Source organism: Martes martes, assembly GCF_963455335.1.
Source record: "Martes martes genome assembly, chromosome: 16".
NCBI lineage: Eukaryota > Metazoa > Chordata > Mammalia > Carnivora > Mustelidae > Martes > Martes martes.
The window spans coordinates 32,746,509-32,766,308 of record NC_137904.1 but is presented as its reverse complement, the minus strand read 5'-3'; the positions used below and the strand labels follow the sequence as shown (position 1 = coordinate 32,766,308).

Sequence of the window (19,800 nt, the reverse complement as noted above, 5' to 3'; positions counted from 1 at the left end):
TGAATCATAATATTGTTGTCGATTTGACTTCAAGTAATATATGCAAACTGTTTTTTTTCGGTATTTATTTTAGAGAGAGAGGGTGTGCATGAACAGGGGGAGGTACAGGGAGAGGAACAAGCAGACTCTAGGCTGAGCACAGAGCCCGACAGGGGCTCAATCCCAGGACCCCGATCCCACCAGCCAAAATCAAATCAAGAGTTGGCTGCCCAATCAACTGAGCCACCAAGGCGTCCCTATACAAATGCTTTCCAAATTAAGTAAGCTGAGGGTAGATTCGGTTTGAGAATTTGGTATTATTTCTTGAAATAACTGGGATTCTTCTAGGATAGCAGGCATTAGTCTGGAGTCCTTAGATCCCTGTATCTCAAAGACTCTCTCAATTCACTGAGATTTTATGCAAAATTGTATTTTAAGGGCATGTGGTCAGCAATTTTTCTCAAATCCTCAAAGGAGTCTGTGACACCATAAAAAGATTAAAAATCACTGTGTTGGGACACCTGGTTGGCTCAGTCGGTTAAGCGTCTGCTTTCGACTCAGGTCATGATCTCAGGATCCTGGGATCAAGTCCCACATCGGGCTCTCTGCTCAGTGGGGAGTCTTCTCCCTCTCACTCTCCTCTGTGCTTTCTTTTTCTCTCTCTCAAATAAATAAATAAAATCTTTTTTTTAAAAAAAATCACTGTGTTAGGGTATCTTAAAACCAGAATTGGGAATCACAAGCTTAAGGACTAAGAAGGTGAGGTCCTTTAGAAATGCGCCAATAGGGGCGCCTGGGTGGCTCAGTGGGTTAAAGCCTCTGCCTTCGGCTCAGGTCATGATCTCAGGGTCCTGGGATCAAGCCCTACTTTGGGCTCTGCTCAGCGGGGAGCGTGCTTCCTCTCTCTCTGCCTTCCTCTCTGCCTACTTGTGATCTCTGTCTGTCAAATAAATAAATAAAATCTTTAAAAAAAAAAAAAAAAAGAAATGCACCAATGTCTTAAAATCACAGATTTAAAGTAGTACCCCAATTAATCTTTCCTCGAAAATCAGAATTTCCTAAAAAGTGGAGACTGAGCTATCTATTAAACCAAATAAATGCTGTGTAAAGAAGCACCTCAAATATATTGATTATAGCCATGTTTACAATTTAGAAGCAGCAATCAAGGAGATGCTATGCTATCCATAAGTCAGAGTAATAAAGGAATAGAGCAAGTCATATCAAACCCAAAGCACTCAAAATAATTGACCTCATAGTATACTTAGAAATGTGAATGACATAAATAAATCTGTTTCATCCTAAAGTTATCTCCCAGCTATTAGAGTTACTGAGCACCACCATCATGTTCCTTACATTTATTCAATAAGTAGTTATTGAGTACCTATTATGTCTGAGGCATTAAGTACACAAAGGCACTGCTCCCAAGAATACATCTCTGAACTAAGGAGACAAAAAGTTCCCACTTTCACAGAGCTCATATTCCACTGAGGGGACAGAGACGAGTACAGAAGTAAAATATTACTGTATGTCACATGGCAACGTTTATAAAGAAAAACAAAGCAGGGATGGAGAATATGAGCCCAGAAGGGAATAGGAAGAGCCCTTCAGAATGGGACAGTCTAAGAAGGCCTCACTGAGAAGGTATATTTGATTCTTGGGGGTGACACCTGAGAGACTACAAGAAGAAAATACCTGGGGTATTAACTGGGACTAACATGTGGAAAGGCCCTGAGGTGGGGGTATGCCTGGCTTACCTGAAGGATGACAAGTCCTTAGTCAGAGTGACTAAGGCAGGGTGAGGGGAGAGGAAGTAAAAGGTCAGGGCACCAGGCAGATCCTGATGGGCCTTATAGGCTGTCAGAAAGACTTTGGCTTTTGCCCCAATAATAGTATGGAAAAGAACAATGAATGCAGGTCAGAGCACGGGCTCTTAAGGCTTTTTGAGACATAAAGTTGGTAAACCACTTCACGAACAGTTTTTTAGCTGAATCATCATGCTGAGCAACACAGGCCCAAATAGAGTAGATATCTTAGCCTTGGACAATATTTTAGCTTTTTAGAATTTCCACTCTGTAGAACTGATCCCAGAGAGATCTACATCCTTGGAAACCTTAAAAATTGGATTGCTAATCTATCTCCTGCAAAGCAGATTGGGTCCATCTCTGTGCAACTTTGTTCTTGTATAATTTATTTGCTTTCTCACCCCCATTAGGTTTCCTTTTCTGTAAAATGGAGTAAATATCACTTGTTCTTCAGCTTGCAGGTATCTGTGAATCATTTTAAGCTTCTTGGAAGAAAACTACTATGTAAATTCAATGGAACATCATTACCACACTCTTCTCTAACAATACCCTGCTCTACCAATGCTGGTTCCTAATAGGACATTTACAATAGCACAGTGCTCATTTATAACATCTTTTTCCTCTACTGTACTTAGCAATTTGAAGGGAATAAGAGGGGGGGAAAGGGCAAAGAAAGATCCAACACTTTCCAGTGAATAAAATGTAAAAGCCCGTCTACTAAAAACAAAAACAAACAGGGGAGCCTGCGTTGCTCAGTCAGTTAGGCATCTGACTCTTGATCTCAGCCCAAGTCTTGATCTCAGGGTCGTGAGTTCAAGCCCTGCCCTGGGCTCTACACCTGGCATGGAGCTACTTAAAAAAACAACAACAAAAACCAGGAGCCCCAGAAATGTATTTAATATTGTATAAAAAGTAAACTGTGGCTGGGCACCTGTGTGACACGGTTGGTTAAACATCCGACTCTTGGTTTCAGCTCAGCTCATGAGCTCAGAGTCATGAGATTAAGCCCTGCATGGAGCCCCACATTGAGCCCCACATTGGGCTCCCTGCTCATCACAGAGTCCACTTGGGAATCTCTCTCCCTCTCCCACCCCCCAATCCCCTGCTCGCACTCTCTCACAAATAAATAATTTTAAAAAAATAAACTATGGCTAACTTCTCCATAAAAAAAATAACAACACACACAAACTCTTTACTACAAAAAACAAGGAAATGTCTACCCCCCGAATCAGCTAAATAAACATTAAATAGCCTCACAGGTGTAATAGCAGAGGTACAGCTCATTTATTGCCTCCTATTAACCACAGTGATTTATGGATTCAAATTTACAAAATATTTGCTGGATTTCCACATGAAATTAAGAACTATTACGTATACAAATGTGTTTGATGGGTGCTTAAAAAAGAGATATCTTCTTAACTTGAAAAATTATCATTAAGCATATTCTGTAGCTTCCTTCTCTCCTCTGGTGCCAGTCTTTTAACAACAAAGCCAAGTCAGGAGAGGCTCTGAGCTGGGACTGTAGAAGGCAAGAACCTAAGGTTGTTAGTGCACACAGCGGAACTCCATCTGAGGGTGTACTGACTCTGTTCCAAAGTCAATTATAAATTAATTGGATATTCTGCACCCCCATTAACATAAATAACTGAGGTTTGACTGTGCCTTGAATATTTATACTTCTTTTAAAGTCTGTCTCAAAACAAAATCCCAAAACTTTGAAATCTCTGCTTCCAAGTAGCCCCAACTTGTGCAAAGCAATGCATATGCTATTTCAAAACTTATGATGTCAGGTTCCTGTATTAGATAACCTACCATGGTCTGTTATAAAATGAAGAGAAAGGTAATAAAAGTTGTTACATAAAAAGGTAGATACTGACTAAATAAACATTTTGATGTACAAATATCTTTGCAAATGAAGCACAAATGAGAGAAACAGAAGGAATACAGAGATCATTAGAAATTAGCAGGATATTGGGTATTCTGGGTCAACCTCAGAAAACAGTACTCATCATTTTCATGCCTTTTGAGTCTGGCAATAAATGAATCATTTATTCAGAGCCCACACTGGTGTTCTGTTCATCTGTGGCATTCTTTGATGTGCAGAATTTTAGAGCTGGAAAAGCCTGGGCTCTAGGGTTCAAGTTCCAACTATGCCACCTACTAGCCACATGACCTTGGCAGATAATAACACCTAGAGTCTCAGTTTCCTTATCTGTAAAATGTGAAGAATAGAAGTACTGTACTTTTCTCACAAAGTTATTATGAGGAGGCAATGAACTAATACATGTAAAGTGAACAGCACACATTTGCAATGCACTATTATATTTGAATCTCTCATTTTTACAGATGGGGAATCTAAAGCCTAGAGAGGTAAAAAATCATCTTGTCCCAAATCACCCAACTATGTAGTGACAGAATCAGAGCTGAAGTCCAGCCCCTTGAGTCGCAGTGTAGTCACTTAGACAATGACAACCTGCTAAAGCATTCTCTCTCTGGTTTTGGCCAAAGCTTTAATTATAAAGATTTCTCTCCCTCCTCAAATAATTCATTCCAGGCCCTGATTACAAATAAAGCAAAAAGGCCAAGATAGGACAGGTACGTGTTGACTAATGGGTAAGTTAAGGGGCAAGCAGAGACATTGCACAAGGGGGAATTTGTCCAGGAGGTGTACACTGCTAGTGGCCCAATGCTAAACCACCAAGCTGCCACTGTAGGTCTGAAGCCTCGGGACAGTACATTCTAATCTGGATCATAACTTTATCCTAAAGTCTAAGAAAATCCAGGACAAACCGCTGAGCAGGAAGAGTGTGACAGTCAAAGAACTGTTGACCTCTCCTGTGCTACGCTACAATTCTCTTGCTCTTTTGCTTTGAGAAAAGGATTGATTTCAAGTTGTCCTTCTGAGTGACATTTATAAATAAGGAACAGGAATTGGAAAAGAAAATGGGGCTGTAATCATTTATAGAAGTGGTAACAACAATATTACTAGAAATAACAGAAACAAAACTTGACAAGAGGTAAATAAACCAGAAAACAGGACAGTTAGACAATGCATATGCTCTAGCACATTCTTCATCAACAATGGTATAAACCATGAGAAAAAAATATATATTCAGATGAAAAATAAAAACAGTAAGAAGTTACAACCACTATCATTTAGTGCTTTTTACCAGACACAGACAAGGAATTAGGAGAGCTGGAAAGTTTCCTTGGCATGGATTAATTGAACAAAATGTAGAGAAATGTCAGATTTTCTGAAACTCTCTGGGAATTCCAGAAACCACAGCAAGGTTACTATTTATTTTGTAAGACATTGTTCTTGTACCTTTACGTTTCCTAGTGCAGAGCACCGCCGATATTACACAGGCTTGACTACGTCTTTGGAGACAATCAAACTTAACAAGCAGCTAGAATAATTCATAGCAGAAGGATACATTGAATTATCTAAAATTCCTCAAGGCCAACAGAGAAGACTGCCTTCAGATCTGCGGCACCAGGGTACAGCTGTCTATCAAGCAAGCTGAAGTGCAGCAAAGCACGAATCTAGGAGATACAAATTTCAGTTACAAGGAAGGCTTGGTTAACCACTGTCGTGTAAACCTGAGCTGCAGTGTAATCTGATAAGGACCAAACAGCATGGATTCTAGAAGTGTAAACCATGTGTTCCTAACACACTAGAGTTCTTTGAAAGAATTAATCAAATAGTAGATAAAGAAAAATTGGTGCATATCATCCAAAAGGTTGTTTTGTGTTTTTAAAATAAAGTCTCTCTTAAGAAGTTATTAAGAAGGGGTGCCTGGGTGGCTCAGTGGGTTAAAGCCTCTGCCTTCAGCTCAGGTCATGATCCCAGGGTCCTGGGATCGAGCCCCGCATCGGGCTCTCTGCTCAGCGGGGAGCCTGCTTCCTCCTCTCTCTCTCTCTACCTGCTTCTCTACCTACTTGTGATCTCTGTCTGTCAAATAAATAAATAAAATATTAAAAAAAAAAAAAAAAGAAGTTATTAAGAAAATTCAGTTACTATTGTGGATCAAAAATTGATTAACAGACAATAAACCAGGACCAATACTGAGAGTATCCAGCGATTAATATTAGGCCAGTGTACAAATTTATTAATGACCTAAAAGAAGCTTATGTGAACAGAAAAAGTAAAGACTAAAAATTGCCAATAATGTAAATTACCCAATAATAAAATACAAAAGGCCTTGCTAAATAATAGATACAATGAAATTCCCTCTTCATAAAGTAAAGAAACAACATTTCTAAAAGTTAATAACTAAAAAAAAAAAAGATTGGCAGGATTTACCAGAGTGAGAAAAGGAGAATAAGCAAAGATATGATAAAGATTGGTAAAATAATGAATGGCAAAGAGAATGCCAGCTAGTCCCTGTTATATACCTTTTCCTTTATGCATACACAGAGCCTTATGGTAACAGAAGACAACACAAAATAAAAGACACTATTTTATGCAGCATATAATTAACCCATTGAACATGCTGCCACAGGATATTAATAAGACACAGAGTACGGCTCCCAAAGACCTCAGAAATATCAAAATACGGTTTTGTAGTAAAATTAGTTATGGAAAAAAATGAAAATGGAGCATACACCTCATGCTTCAGGGTATCAACATGGCAAGCTCAGGAAGAAAGTTTCCTTTTCAGTTATAGTCAAATGATTTGTGAGTTCAACTTTTAAATATTCCTAATTCCATCCTAGAACTCAGATTACGTGAATAGACTCTTATCTAAAAATTCTTTTGCCATTTTTTTCCAGATACATTCTTTTTGCCTGTTTATTTTTCTGAATAGCCAAGCCCTCCATTTCATCTAATTCTTCTTCTACTTCACTTACCCCAGTTTCAAAATGTTGCCTAAAAAATGATCATGAAGAACCAAAAATCATATATGTAAAACTACATATTTGGAAGAGTTTTTTAATTTGTTAAATTTTCTCACCTTCTTTAAGTAGACAAAAATTGGAATTCATACAATCTTTGGTTCTGTTCACATCACACAATTAAAATCTGAGGCCAAATGCTGAAGCAAATCATATTTAATAACATCTTAACCTATGCACAAGAGCTACAGCAAGAAATGCCCTTTTATAAAGTGAATTTTAATCAATAAGGAACATAACTCTATGGAATAAGACTCAAGAATGCCACAGTGAAAAAAAAATACAGCCCTTTGGGCTCTATGTTCACCATGGGAATGAGCAATTCGTCTATGAAAAGCTATGGCCCCAATCAGTTCATAAATTCAATACAAAAAGGTAGGCTATGAATGAATTATAGACAAAATTCACAGCCTGAAAGCCTAAGAAACAGTGTCTGAAAAGCTTTGTGGGTCAGTAAAAAAAAAAAAAAATTAAATTTTTTTCAAAAATAAAATTATGTGTAGGCAAGACCAAAGGAGGCAAGTTTATACCTTGTGTCCATTTTGTAATGCAGTCCTCTCCATTTTGGGCTTAGCAATAGGGTGCTACACGTGGTATAAAGCCAGCTGTAGCATTCAAGCTTGACTGAATTTTAGAAGTGACACAGTGATCAAATATGCTCCAAGGACGTTCTAGAATTTCAGGGTGCTGCTGACCATTACAACCTCCTCACAAGTGTATGGTAACAGATGGTCACTAGACTTATTGTGGTGATCACTTTGTAATGCATACAATATGAAATTATTACATTGTACACATGAAACTAAATAATGTTATATATCAACTTTACTTCAATAAAAAAAAAATCAACCTCTTTCGTGTTCACTTCGATTTTAAACAGGATTTAAAGTACGATCCTCATGTCAATTAAATATAAGTCCACATATTTAATCTACCAAAAAATAGTGTCCAGAACACATCACTTGCAAAGAATGGCCTTATTACGTGGATCTAAAGAGGCAATGTAATATTGGAGTTAAAAACAACCAGATGATCTTCTAAAATACGGAATTTTATGTGTTTCTTCTTTAGCATAAAACAAGATGTTTTAGAATGCCAATAAGGCAATATCCTTAAAAAGAGGAAACAAACAGAAAACTAAACAGCAGAAGCTCTTGCATGGTATTTGGCTTGAGAGACAAAAGAAGAAAGGCATAATTCGAACAGATGGAAAGTGAAATGTAAAAAATTGTCCTTACCTGCATTAGTTTTCCTTCTGCTGGAGTTATTTCAGCAACACCAGCAAAAACGCCTTCCAAAGTGAGATTCAGTTTTCCTGTGGGGTCCATTTTCAAGGGGATCACTCTGATAATAGCTTTCTGCTCTGCTGATCTTTCCGACTCCACCGCTGCCGCCAGTACCAGTCCTGTGCGTCCAAAGCCTGCCTGCAGGGTAGCCATCAGCAGCCAGGGCCAGAGGGCAGCCAGCTGCAGCTGGTGGCCACCACTCATGCTACCAGGTGCAGCAATGCACTTCGGCCATACATACCGCTTCCACCAACCAATTCCAAGTGCAGCTTCTCAGATCCAGACAAATGGGGGAAAAGAGAATTGATGCTTCAGTTTCTGAAAGCCAGGTCGTAGTCTGGGCCCTTCCTTTCTCTAAAGTGTCTTCCCACAAACAGGTGGCTTTCCTGATCTGCTCGGGCAGACGGTGTCTTCAGCCCACTTCTGCGGCGGGTCTGTCATTTTCTCCCATCTTCACTATGATTAGTAAAGATACCACCGCTTCTCTTTGGGATTTCCAACCTCGCTTGAGGTGAAATGTTACATTCTGAACCTTTATTATGTCAGTTCGCGTGGTGCTGGTCTTCCATATGCATCAAGTTGCTGAACCACTAAACCCGACGTTAATGAACCAAACCAGGCAAAGGAAATAACGAAAGCCATGCATCGAAGGTGAGAGTGAAAAACGCCAGCTCGGAAAATGAAGAGATGGTCCTTTTGAAGCCACAAAATTTGTCAATAGCAAAAGACTAAAGATCACAGGGGAAAAGAGGTGTTTTGTTTGTTTTTTTAATGGAGAAGGAGAGGGTACAATACTTCAGGCCACACCTTGAGAGACGTCCAAAGATGCTACAACATGAATTCACAAAAGTTTCCACATTAAACTGTATTTTAGTGCAGCCAAAGTTCTAGGCCCATGGAATTTATAATACTTTTCATGAAATTAAATATGCTATCATTTTTAATGTTCTACCTAAATTTGCCTACAAATTAGATGCTAATTTATATGTCTTCACAGAGTACAGGATAATCCTGAGTCTCACCACCTTTTCTAACTTTCACAATTAGGAGAGTATTTCGAAAGGTTAGCTTTCCAATTATTTTTCCCAGTTAAATGATATTTCTATCTTTATTTTCCATTCTCTCTTAAGGATTCCAACTTTTATTCTCCTGCTTGAGAATGCCAAGCGCTTTGATTTCCCATGAGGTGCTTTTAGAAACTGCTTTCTTATCCAGATCTTATAATCTGTAATTTTCCACGTTCTTAAGTAAAACAAAGAACTATTCCTAACACGTTTTCAAATTCCTCGAGGGGGTGGGGAATAAAAGATAGGGGGAGTAGGGAGGTGATTAGTCTACAGGCTCTGAGTAGAACATCCTGAAAAAGTAAAAATAAGCCTGAGGAGAGTAGATCTGTGCTATTTCTAGGCACACTTGCGAATTTGGGTCTTTGTACAAACAAAACTTTAGTTCTAAGATATTAAAGTGTGCACCCTTAAGTAAATACAAATGCACTTCAACCATAAAGCCTGCCGTGTTCAGAGGTCAAGTTAAAAAAAATCTTATAAAGTCTTCCGAATAAGTGCTGAAAAGCCAAGCAATTGAACATGAACCTGTTATATAGATCCTTCTCTTTTGCTGAGGCAGAGGGAGAAAAATAAGAATTTCAAAAGAAATCTGCAAACCTGTTGCGCTGTCGGGCCCACCGGAATCCACGGGGGTGAAAGAAATTCAATTATGCTTTTATAGGTCCTGCTCAAAAAAGGTTTCAACTGCTTAACCAAGTACAGCTCATTCTTCCACCTTCTTACTCTGCAACCAGACCAAGGGCCCCACACTGCAGGTAGGTGCCGAGAAATTCCGCAGCCTGAAAAAGTAATCCATGCAGGTCAAAGGCAAACATTTACTCCAGGCTTAGAGCTACTGTTCCCAAGAACTCTAAAAAGCCCTTATAGAGGATCCAAAATCATTTCTGAAATCTCCTTTCTAACAAATGTTCTTTTTCTCCCCGAACAACATATAAAATGATCAAATCTTGAGAGAGAAAAGGAGCAAAGTAGCAAATACATCAGCAACAATTCACTACCAGGAACACAGAAAATCCCAGAGGGAGAAAGCAGTATCTCTGAATCACGGATGGGCTTGGAAAGTTCGGAAAGATTCGAGTGCTTCCCTTCCAGAAAGACAATTCTGGATCAACTCCCTAGAGGAGGAAGCCTGTGGTTTGTAATTGGTGTTCTAGCTCTGACTCCCTCCCCTGGGACTGCAATCACGCTCTCTACCTGCTGACACAAAGTGAGGGTGGAGCAGCTAGAGGCAACCCGCCCCTCCTCCTGGCTGGCTGGAGGGCAAGGGCTTGAGTGCGCGCACACTTACGGAGCCAGGCACGTTCTTTTGCTCTCTGCTCTCTCGGCTCCTCTATGCCCTCTATGGAGCCACAGCCAAACTGCATCCAATTCAATGCTCTAACTTTGTCCCGGTAAGCAAGCTTCCACATGTAAATCAAGTCCACTCACACACACATCTAAGCAGCTTCTGCAACCAGGAGAACATAAATGGTCGTATGAGGAAATAAAGAGAATAAAATAGTGAAAACCCAGAACATGAAAGAGCAGACACAAGACTACGCAAATAACAAGTTCAAAGGGGTTTCGTTTCTGCTCTTTTTGTGTTTTAGTGTCTAGAAAGGGCACAATGCCAGGATGAAGTGATCCAGTGCTGTAGTCCTTATTGCTGTCTCATGTCTGCTACACCAGCAAGAATCCTGTCCATTTTACACATAGTTTTGCTTCAACTTTTACGTATTTAAATTCAGCAGCTCTTTTCTAAACTGTGCCTGTATGGAGCTTTTTAGTATCAGAGGTATGGAACCTCTTATTTTCTTCTCATGTCATTGGAGAGTGAAATAATACTATGGATCACACCCATGCCCTCAATGTAAGATTGCGAGGAAGTCTGCCATCAACACAAGCAAAGGGGTAAAATATATATGCTTCAGAAGAAGTGTGTAGGCAAAAAGAAAACCAATTCTTGGCTAATTACCACAACCATGAACTCTACCCCTTTTAGTTACCTTGTCATGAGAATGCAAAAGTTTCTAATATATGTGTCTAAAATTTGAATTTTCAAATTTGCCAGATTATATTGTACTGTGTCCAGACATTTTATTTTTGACCTATTGCCAACAATCTCCAAACTGTACAAATGTACAATGTGAACGTGGTTAACATATTGAAGTGCACACTTAGATTGCTTTTACACTGAAATTTTAGTTGTGGTAAGAAGCACAGAAGACTAAAAATGTTTTAGTTGTACAAATGAGAGTATATAAATTGATCATCTGTAAAATGTGGCTAACAATAATTGCACTGTAAGTTGGTTATAAAACTTTGAGCTGACATAATACCTCTAGAGCAAAAAAGTATGAGTGCTTTCTTTACCTTGAACGTTTTTTCCCTTAAAAAGGTTTATGGGAATAATTTTGGCATTTTTGGCCTAATAATTGACATACAGCTGAGAAATAAGCTCTAAAATAAATTCTTAATTTAGCACGTTCCCCTTAAGAACACAATGTAACTACAGACCTTACAGCTCTTTTCAAACAAATTTTTAAAAAACTTCTATGGTTTTATATTTTTTATTTTATGTATATTGTGTAATAGTATAGCATAAATAATGCAAAATATACATTACTATATATTTAATAGATGCAAAAACATCTCCTACCAATGGACTTTGCCTCACCTGTTCCTGCTTGAAACTTGCAAAGGAGTTAAGAGACCTAAACAAACCAAAGAGTTAATATACACACTTAGTTAAAAGAAGGAAAATAAAAATAGATGTGGTTTCCCTCTCTCGAGGAAATTGCATGATCTAGGAATGATGCTAATATGTATTATGAACCTGGGTATCCCGTGAGATACTCAGGATCAAACCAAACAGCCCTGTGTAGTTTATTGCACTGATATATTGTGTTTAGTAGGTCACTAGAATTGACAAGCAAGAGAAATTATTCTCTGGCTTATCCCTCAGGGGTTGATATACCACAACTTTCACAGAGATGTCATAAAGATGTCATTACTGTGGTAATGAAATGCGCATCTCACTGACATCAACCACCTAATCTTACCCATGAGAAAGATCATCCTTCAGGATCTATTTCCACATCTGGATTGTCTAAAGTTACTGAAGACTATTCATCCTTTTCCTAAAAAAAAACAGGTTTTTATAAACATGTCCAAGAATTGTCCATATCCCTAAGGGCATTTGAAAGATTCATTCGCTATTCAATTGCAAATGGGAAAAAAAAAACCCTGACACTTTTTATTTAAAGTCAGATTCTTTGAAAAACAGAATACATTCTTTTTTAAATTTTGCTAAGACGACTGAGGTTTCTACTGATCACCAATAAAACAGTAAAAACAAGCAAGACAAATCCAGTTGAAATACTCACTTTATTGTTGACTGATTGAAATTTATCGTGCTTAAGGTGCTGAAATACTGAGGTGCTAGTCAGAAACCTTGTTCATATGTGTCAGACCCTACTGGCTAATTCACACAAAGATTTTATTTTATCTTTTGCCATTTTCCCCAAGTCAGTGATGATAGCTTTAGTTGATAGGTGGCAGGCATGTGAGCAGAGCAGGAGATCCAGCTCCTTGGTCTGTTGTATTCATATATAAAAAAGTTTGGGAAGCTGATAAAGGTATTTCATTAATTAAGCTTTAAACCACTGAAACCAAATCCATGCCAAGGTTTCTGCTTGACACATGTTCCTCAAAAGATATTATTTCTTTCAACATACACAAAGCTAAAAAGGCATATTAAGGGAAGTTTATCAGCTTCTCAACATGACAGAGAAAAGGCAAAGTTCCTTCATTTGGAAATTGGGTCTCCTCTTCACATACTCTGCCAAAATACAAAGTCAGGCCAAAAGATGGAGGAGTCTTGATAATTTGTTCATCTTTTAAACCTTGCTAATAAAGATGAGTAAATGCCCATCACATGGACATCAACTAGTCTAATCAGATGGACCAAACAGGTCACTTTTTAGAATCTACTTTCATATCTAAACTGAGTCACTGCATACCAATACAGAACTCATCCTTTTTTGAAAAACTACTATCTCTGTAACATTTCTATGGTTTGACATCATTGGGAAGGTGCAATGCAATTAAGAAATGAATTGTTACACCCATGAAGAGTAGCATAGTATTTATGTCATATCACAAAGTGCCTTTTCTTTTTAATTACTTTCATATTCCTAGGCTTTCCTTTTGTTCCTGCAATTCTTATTAGGACAACTGAAACAGAATCCGATAAGGAAGTTCTAGCCAGTTTAAAAGACTTTAAAATCAGAAAGTTTCTTGCTGTCATTGGATGAGCAAGTGAGGGATCAACCACACAAAGTGGATACCCAAGATACCTCTCCTAAAAACCGGTCCCACAGTCCTACTATTTGAATTTAGAATCCTACAGAGGGGATAAAATAAAAATGTTACGGTCTATCCCACTATCTAAAATTCTCTCAGAAGCTTAAACCAGACATAAAGTATTAAGAATGTCAGAGGTATACAGTTTCTGTTAAATGACTACTAATCAGTTTTTCCCAAAATTTGCACACAAGATCTCATATAGATGAGAATTTATATGTACTTAATATAAAAAGCTAATGCAAAAAAACAGCGTTAAATCTCTGTTTTTGTTCACACATTTTCCCCTTCAAAATAAATATCTTACACATGCATCCTTTATCCTTCTATCCTGCAATATTAATAAAAATACAAAGCTTTAAAACTTTTAAATCTACCAGCATTTATAAATATAATAAACAAATAGTTTTCTTTAGAAGACACTTAAATAAGTGATATACAACAAAACCTTCTTACCATTTATGATAATGTATCATTAAAATTAAAGAAAGATATGAAAATAGAAGAATGCTCCCATTAATATAAAAGAATCAGGGGCTGTTAAGTGTGATGGATGGTCCAAGTCCGGATGCCTTGCTTTTGAAACAGAATGCTGGGTTAGGAAGTAAGAGCATTTCCTGGTTAATCACTTAGAAAATTAGCTCTTTCTCAGAGTTTCTTCCCCGGAATTCCTGACCCATTTAGACCTGTGATCTTGGTGACCTCACATGCCTTTGTTTCTCACACAATCTCCTCTAGAAGGATCACACTGTTACTTGAGACAGATAGACTGAGCTCCCCACTGGCGTTGTGCTGACTACAGTTTGAGAGCGGCAAGACAGCAAAGCAGCACACACACAGATGATTCTCCAGCACACAGATGCGGCAGCTTTTAGATGCTTCTGGACTGTAACAGAAGGCCAGGACTTTTCATTTGAAAGGGATCTGGGCAGCAAAAAGAAAAAAAAAAAAAGGCTGCTTGATGTTTAGTAGTTTGTCAAGGTAAATAATCTGAAACAGCTGTAGTAAATACCAAAGTTCCAATTCTCAATTAACAAAATTCTCAATTAACAAAACAAAAATACTTTTTTTTTCCTTAACAGAACTGAAAAAATCCCAACAGTGTGTCATGTGCAAGGCTAGTCTGCCTCCAGCTACAGCTAGTGCACAATGTCACATTTGTCATCCGTTCCTCACTCTTTTAATTCTTCCTCCTTTGGAAAGTGCTCCTGCTTGCAGGCCACATCCACCAGCAGATGAAGATCTAGAAAGAAAGAAGGTTTGTTTACTCACTCTTAGCCTCTTGGACTGTAGAGCTCGATAGGTAAGTCTTCAGACAAGAAGAACAAGTTGCTCTTGTTTAAATGTAGAATTGGATCTAAAATTATACTATCCCATCAGATTCTCAGTTTTTGGTCATTCCTTATACCTTTAGAGCACACAGACGCAGCCCAGTTGTTAACCCAATGAGACCAACAAAGTGTACAGTTTTTATCTTTTCAGTGATGTAGCTGCCTCTTTTCATTTCAACTGCCTTTTAAGTGAAAATTTAAGGAAAGGTGTCAAAGGGATCAAAGTGAAATATACACAGACAAAAATTCATTTCTTTGATATTATAACAATGAGTGGGTGGGTGGCTTGTGGGAATATGAAAAAGTCATGTCTTCAGAAATACAATGTTAAAATAAGTAATCACTGTTTTTCCAAAGTTGATTGACTCCATAAAATTTCCACTTACTGACAACACAGCTGCTCTCCTGTAGAAAAAGCCATCTGAACTCTCTGTAAAAAAGAAACATACCCTTCATGGAAGTAAGAGACAAGGAGGGTTGGTTCACCAAGAATGGTGGGCACCTAGGTGGCGCACTCGGTTAAGCATTCAACTCTTATTTTGGTTCAGGTTGCGATCTGTGATGGGTCGCCACCTCAGGGCCCCGCCTCTGGCTCTAAGCTCAGTGCAGCCTGCTTGGGTTTCTCTCTCCCTCCTCTCTCTCCTCTCTCCTCTCTCCCTCTCCCATTGCCCCATCCCTCCTAAAATAAGTAAACAAATCTCAAAAAAAAAAAAAAAAAGAATGGAAAGAACTAAAAAGTGAACTCTTAGCTCAGGTAGTAGATTTTGCAAGACAAAAAACTAAGATCATGTATAGAAGTAGAGCTAAAGGACCTAACACGGGCACAAGTAAAAAGACCCTAATGTGGCTTCTAGACTCAAGCTAATTAGTTTACAGCTTCTAGAGCAACATACACACTTCTGCTTTATAACTTCTAGACCAGGGAACCCTTTTAGGTTTGTTTTGAAGCTTACAATATTGCTGTAGTAGCCCTTCGGAATTAAACTAAACTATACAGCATGAGTTCTTGATTTAATTCTAGACACAGACTTTTATCATTATATTTCTAGAACACAGCTTTTGTGGGGATTGACCAACAGAGTAGGCAAGAGACCTAATTCAATAAAATAATTCTACTATCATATTTGAGAAAATCCAGAAAGCATAAGGAATAGTAACTACTTTTGCCATATTTTGTAAAAGGCAAACCAGTCACTAGGAGTAGGTGAACTCATCTGTTGAACAACACTACAACCTATCCATAAAGAACAAGTGATCTGGGGCACCTGTTCACTTGTTGAACAGGTTAAGCATCTGCCTTTGGCTCAGGTTATGATCCCAGGGTCCTAGGATCAAGCCCCACATTGGGCTCCCTGCTCAGCAGGAAGTCTGCTGGTCCCCCTCTACTCTCCACCCCTGCTTTCTCTCACTGCCTTTCTCTTTCTCAAATAAATAAATAAAATAAAATAAAATAAAAAAAGAGCAATTTACCCAGATGAGCGTCTTATCACTTAAAATTCACTTCTTGTGCATCCATGATCATAACAACATTATTCACAATAATCAAAAGATGGAAGCAATCCAAGTGTCCAAGGACAGATGAGTGGATAAACAAAATGTGGTATATATATACAGTGGAGTATTTTTTTTAATAAATTATTTTTAAACTTTTTATTTGGACAGACAGAGATCACAAGTAGGCAGAGAGGCAGGCAGAGAGAGAGGAGGAAGCAGGCTCCCCGCTGAGCAGACAGCCCAATGTGGGGCTCGATCCCAGGACCCTGGGATGGTGACCTGAGCCGAAGGCAGAGGCTTTAACCCACTGAGCCACCCAGGCGCCCCCATACAGTGGAGTATTAATTAGCCTTAAAAAATCAGGAAATTCTGACACATGCTAAAACACAGTTGAGTCTTGAAGATATTACACTAATTCAAATAAGTCAGTCACAAAAAGACAAATACTGTATAATTCCACTGTACGAGTACCCAGAGCCGTCAAATTTGTAGAGACAAAAAGTGGCATGGTGGCTGCCACAGGCTGTAGGCTATTATGGTAGTTACTAAATGGACACAGTTTCAGTTTAAGAAGATGATAAAAACTCTGGAGATGGATGGTGGTGATGGTAGTGCAACAACGGGAATGCACTTCATGCGACTGAAGTGTACAAAATGTTTAACACGCTAAATTTCATGTTATGTATATTTTACCATAAAACAGTGCTCCTTTTCAGTTTATATAACAATAAAAACCAGTCTCATATTTATATAACATCTTTTTTTCAAATAGTTAAGGTGCATTATTATCAGGTCACTTAATTGATCCTGAGGAGTAAACTCCTACCAGGAGCAAGAAACTCTACTACCAAATGGTTAATAACTAAAGCCAGTGGTTTCTCAACCTTGTGGCACACTGGAATCACCTGGGGATCTTTTAAAAAATACTGATGCCTATGGTTCCTACCACAACATTCTGCTTTAATTGGTGCAGAGTGCTACCTAGGCATCAGGATCTCTAAAAGCTGCCCAAAAGATGTAAGAATAATACCTAACAATGAACATTCTCTAAACACCTCAGCTCCATATCAGAAGAAGGACAGGCCATATGGTTAAAGAACATATTTAAGGTAAAGGCTAGTAAAACCACTGGGCACCTGGGTGGCAAGTCATTATGTGTCTGCCTTCAGCTCAGGTCATGATCTCAGGGTCCTGGGATCAAGCCCCTCATCAGGCTCCCTTCTCAGCAAGGAAGCCTGCTTCTCCCTCTCCCTCTGCCTGCCTCTCTGCCTACTTGTGATCTCTCTCTCTCTGTCAAATAAATAAATAAAATTTAAAAAAAAATAAAAGGCTAGCAAAGCCACTACAGATTTCACATGGGGAGGCAGACTGAAGAACAGCAGCAAAAAACCCTTTCTGGGGGCGCCTGGGTGGCTCAGTGGTTAAAGCCTCTGCCTTTGGCTCAGGTCATGATCCCAGGGTCCTGGGATCGAGCCCCGCATCGGGCTCTCTGCTCAGCAGGGAGCCTGCTTCCTCCTCTCTCTCTGCCTGCCTCTCTCTGCCTACTTGTGTCTGTCAAATAAATAAATAAAATCTTTAAAAAAAAAAAAAAACCCTTTCTGTTTTTTTTAAGATTTTATCATATTGATAGGTTCAAATCATGGACAAGAACACATCACAGACAGACATGCTTGAAAAAGCAATAGCCCAGGGGCACCTGGGTGGCTCAGTTGGTTAAGCATCTGCCTTCCACTCAGGTCATGATCCCAGGGTCCTGGGATTCAGCCCCGCATCAGGCTCTCTGCTCAGTAGGGAGCCTGCTTCTCCCTCTCCCTCTGCCTACTGCTCTGCTTACTTGTGCTCTATCTCTCACTGTCAAATATATAAGTAAAATCTTAAAAAAAAAAAAAAAAACCACGCAATAGCCCAGGTGGCTCTGTAACAGCCTCAGAATGAGTTATGTAAATGAGTGTGTACAACAAACCCTCTTACCCTTCACGATTGGCTTTAAATTAGCATTTGGCACGTGGCTTCCAATAACGGGAATCAAAACATAGTAGTTTTATCAAAGTGAGCTTCCTCCATTAACAAAGCTGCTGGTTAAGGAGTTAAGAGTATAGAGACCAATAAAAATACAAAAAGACATAGACTAGCTGGGTGCTACTGGACGTTTATATGACTTCATTTAGAAAGAGAAGCTTGCGTACTCATCCGAGAAGGTAAGTATTTGGGGATTACTGTAGCTCAGTTGGTTTGAGAGCTGAAAGGCCTTGAGGGAGAAGAGCATTGCATCTACTTGTTTGGGAATGTTAATTCCTACTGAGAGCACCCTCTAGGGTTTGGGGATTATTGTCTTAATGAAGTCTCATCCATAATCCAACAGCTACAAAATGGGAAGTCCTTTCTTTAGGAATGACTAGAACTCTGCTTGTAAACATTCACTTTCCCTTAACCAGAAAGTAAATACCCCATCAAAACAGAAATGAGTATAGATTTTACCATAAGATTAATATTTGGGTATATCTAGTTTAGGGTGATAGCATTACAGAAATTGGAGGAGTATGACTGAGCATTTCCTTAAGTTAATATGTGCTCAAAAGTCTACACACAGCATGGCAATGATTGTGATTGGCAATCTCCTTCTCACAAAACACACATCTATTAAAATCAATATAATCTGGATACTTAATCAACTTGAAGTCTCTTATTTGAAAGAAATTCAAAGAAAGCTTGAAGCATGAGAAGATGCTCCTACTTAAGCCAGGCAGACGCATCACATTTTCAAAATAATTCAGTTACAGAAGGGCACTGAGAAGTTCTGGAATATAGGATGCCCTGTTCAATGGGATATTGAACAATATAATGATAGTCCAACAGTTAATGTTAGAATCATAGTATTTCAGAATTTGGAGGGAAAGGAGTCTTTCGAAGTGATTTCATGAAATTTCTTTATTTTTATCATAAATAATACACTGTGAAAGTTGAAACCCTATTGAGGGGAGATACTCATAATGATAGTGACAGTTGAAATTTAAGTGATACTTTAGGAATTTCACATTTGGTTCCTATCATTATTACTTTAATCTTGGAGTTTAGTATCAAAATTTAAAACATTTGGTCATCTCTGAGAACTAAACTAAACATTAGTCAATTTTGAGCCCTCCTCAGACGTACCTCCTTATCTCTTAAGGGCTTCTCTGGTCATCAAGGATCAGAAGCTAAGAACAACGACTTTCTAATATAGATTGCAATAGACTGAATGTTTATCTCCCTGAAATTCATAGGTTGAAAGCTAACCCCGATGTGGTGGTGTTAGAAAGCTGGAATTTCTGGAGGTCACTAGGTCATGAGAGTGGAACTTTATGAATGATATTAATGCCCTTGTAAAAGAGATCCCAGAGAACTCCCTCATCCCTTCTGCCACATGAGAGATAGCAGGAAGATGGCCATCTATGAACCAGAGGGCATGTTCTCACCAGACATTGAATTTACTGTGCCTTGATCTCAGGCTTCTCAGCCTCCAGAACTGTGAGAAATAAATCTCTGTTATTTATAAGCTAGCCACTCTATAGTGTTTCTGTTATAGCAACCTGAATAGAAGAAGACAGAGTAGGCCAACTTT

At 38.7% G+C, this 19,800-nt stretch overlaps 2 protein-coding genes across 4 annotated transcripts in view; both read right to left on the bottom strand.

Annotated features, from left to right (window-relative positions):
• Positions 1 to 10,197, bottom strand: part of RNF43 (ring finger protein 43) — a 64,788-nt gene extending 54,591 nt beyond the window's left edge. Inside the window, exons 1-2 of one of the 3 annotated variants that reach the window (XM_080825922.1) lie at positions 9,628 to 10,197; positions 7,916 to 8,791 (exon numbers count right to left, since the gene is read on the bottom strand). In XM_080825922.1, coding sequence (XP_080682048.1) covers positions 7,916 to 8,167 — 252 coding nt within the window. In that variant the 5' untranslated portion in view covers positions 8,168 to 8,791; positions 9,628 to 10,197. Of the gene's footprint in view, positions 1 to 5,106; positions 5,238 to 7,915 lie in introns of those variants that run through there. The other 2 variants (XM_080825923.1, XM_080825925.1) reach the window with 2 other exon arrangements.
• A 4,349-nt stretch (positions 10,198 to 14,546) lies between these two features.
• HSF5 (heat shock transcription factor 5) overlaps positions 14,547 to 19,800 on the bottom strand; it is a gene marked incomplete at both ends in the record, with an annotated part of 45,276 nt that continues 40,022 nt past the window's right edge. The window contains one exon of the mRNA XM_080826905.1: positions 14,547 to 14,617. Coding sequence (XP_080683031.1) covers positions 14,547 to 14,617 — 71 coding nt within the window. The remainder of the gene's footprint in view (positions 14,618 to 19,800) is intronic.